The sequence below is a fragment of the Primulina eburnea genome, chromosome 4, assembly GCF_022965805.1.
Source record: "Primulina eburnea isolate SZY01 chromosome 4, ASM2296580v1, whole genome shotgun sequence".
NCBI lineage: Eukaryota > Viridiplantae > Streptophyta > Magnoliopsida > Lamiales > Gesneriaceae > Primulina > Primulina eburnea.
The window spans coordinates 33,869,651-33,871,719 of NC_133104.1; the positions used below are offsets into that span (position 1 = coordinate 33,869,651).

The following is a 2,069-nucleotide window of genomic DNA, read 5'->3' on the forward strand; positions in this document are numbered from 1 at the left end:
CGCCGTCGATTCCTTTTCATAATCTTATTGATCCGAGTGCTTTTGTTGGAGAGGTTCCCAGTGTTCCAAATTATTTTGTCCAACTTCGAGATTATATAGATGAGAAGTTTACAAAATTGCAAGCATACGTGGATGAAAGATTTACTAAGATTGAGGAGAAGCTTGAAGAGGTATCTGTCCAGGTAAAAAAACAGGAAAAAAATCCAGCAGATACATCACGTCAACCAATTAGTATACTTCCAGAAGCAAAGCGACAAAAGATGTTTGATATCAAATGTGGTAATGAAGAAGTCTCGCCATCAGAAGGTAAGTCACATGCTTTAGTGGATAAGTCATGTCACCTGATTAAATAATTTTAGATATATATATATATATTTTTACATATAGGTTCTACATCTCCTCTAAATGGACACTCCATGATCCAACCAAGCAAACATATCTTGCACACTCCCCAACGATTCATAGTTGATGAAGGAGCTTCCAATGCCCAACCAGTTGGAGATGCAAACAATAATGATGATAAGAAAGCTTACAATAACATGTTATTAACCTATTTCAGGGTTAAGAGGCAAATCAAGTAGTCATCGTACTTATCTTCGCCCTTCATGCAATTGTCAGAAACACCCCCTGTATTAGTTAGCCATCAACTTGGATCATGTTATGGCACATTTCAACCACTTCAAATAGCAAAGTCACCGAAGCTAACTAAAGCTTTTAAGGAGCAAATTAAAACAATGAAAGGCACTCGTCAATGCCTAATGGCCGCCTACGATAAGAAATGGTTTAATAATTTGCTCTTGCCTAGGTCGTGGCTTGGATCTTCTGTGAGTATATATGATTTCATCTATTTAATTAATATATATGTTCTTCATGTGTTTTGTGCTAATCATTAACCTTTTTCTTATTTATAGCACATTAACGAATGCATGAATGGATTTTTGGTGCTTCAAAAAAAGTATCCTCATTTAGTGGCACAAGACATTGCTATAATGGGTGGTTATTTTAGTGGAATTTTGGCTGTTGTCCATTCCAAAGCTGAAAAGGGTATGTCTCATTGTCGTTGGGAGGATTTGATTCGAGTGGTTGAAGGATCAAGTGGAAAATGGAAATCATTGCCATGGAAAGAAACATCATTTATCCTTGTGTCTTACCATGTCCCCAACCATTGGGTTGCTGTAAAAATCGATATAAAGTCTACATCTATCATAATTTATGATTGTGGAATCTGTTTAACCAAAGAGATTAACATGGAGTCGTATGTTCGTCTGCTACAAGTTCTAATACCTCGATTATTTAATATTGTTGGCGTAGTAACAACCGATACATGGAAGATTACACGACCGTCGTCATTCCCTCAGAATATTGCTGGGTTTGTTTTACCAAATTCAATTTTATTTTATTTTACATTTGTTCCATGATTAATTTTAATAATATTAATTTTGCAGAGGTGATTGTGGTGCATGGGTGATCAAGACCATCGAGGTGGAATTAGCTCGTCTCAATCCATATGAAATAAATGACAAGATAGTCGACTCATGTAGACCCCATTTAACAGCATGTACTTGGAATAAAGATTAGATTTTGTAGCGATGCCATGGTGGTTGTTGGGATGTTTTGTAGCTTTTTTTTATCATGGACAACTGCAAACAAAATTAAACATGGTGGTTATTTTTTATATTATGGTACGTTTTCATGGATAAGAAATTACGAAATTAAACATAGTGTGAAATAAGAGAAAAATGACTGAGGGCGACTGAGTTATATAGTAAAAAATAGTGAGCAAAGTCATGTTTTATATGCTACTTACTATATTTACTATATTACGGTACGTTTTCATTGATAAGAACTTACGAAATTAAACATAGTGAAATAAGGGAAAAATGACTGAGGGCGACCGAATGGCGACTGGGAGCGACCGAATGATGATCGAGAGATATAACAAAAACAAAATGAGCAAACTCGTGTTTTATATTTTATTTTATATACTATGGTACGTTTTCATAGATAAGAAATTACGAAATTAAACATAATGTGAAATAAGGGAAAAATGACTGAGGGCGACCGAATGA

At 35.0% G+C, this 2,069-nt stretch overlaps 1 protein-coding gene across 1 annotated transcript; it reads left to right on the forward strand.

Annotated features, from left to right (window-relative positions):
- Positions 1 to 418: 418 nt before the first annotated feature.
- LOC140829824 (uncharacterized) lies at positions 419 to 1,621 on the forward strand. Its single transcript, XM_073193111.1, has 3 exons — positions 419 to 824; positions 912 to 1,369; positions 1,446 to 1,621. The coding sequence occupies exons 1-3, from the start codon at positions 606 to 608 to the stop codon at positions 1,576 to 1,578; spliced, it is 810 nt and encodes a 269-aa protein (XP_073049212.1). The 5' UTR covers positions 419 to 605; the 3' UTR covers positions 1,579 to 1,621.
- The last annotated feature ends 448 nt before the right edge of the window (positions 1,622 to 2,069 follow it).

Bases quoted from the DNA above. Each gene is read 5' to 3' on its own strand.
- LOC140829824 (XM_073193111.1), top strand. From the start codon at position 606: ATGCAATTGTCAGAAACACCCCCTGTATTAGTTAGCCATCAACTTGGA. The intron at 825-911 runs GTGAGTATATAT...TCTTATTTATAG, and splicing joins GGTCGTGGCTTGGATCTTCT to CACATTAACGAATGCATGAA. The intron at 1,370-1,445 runs GTTTGTTTTACC...TTAATTTTGCAG, and splicing joins TTCCCTCAGAATATTGCTGG to AGGTGATTGTGGTGCATGGG.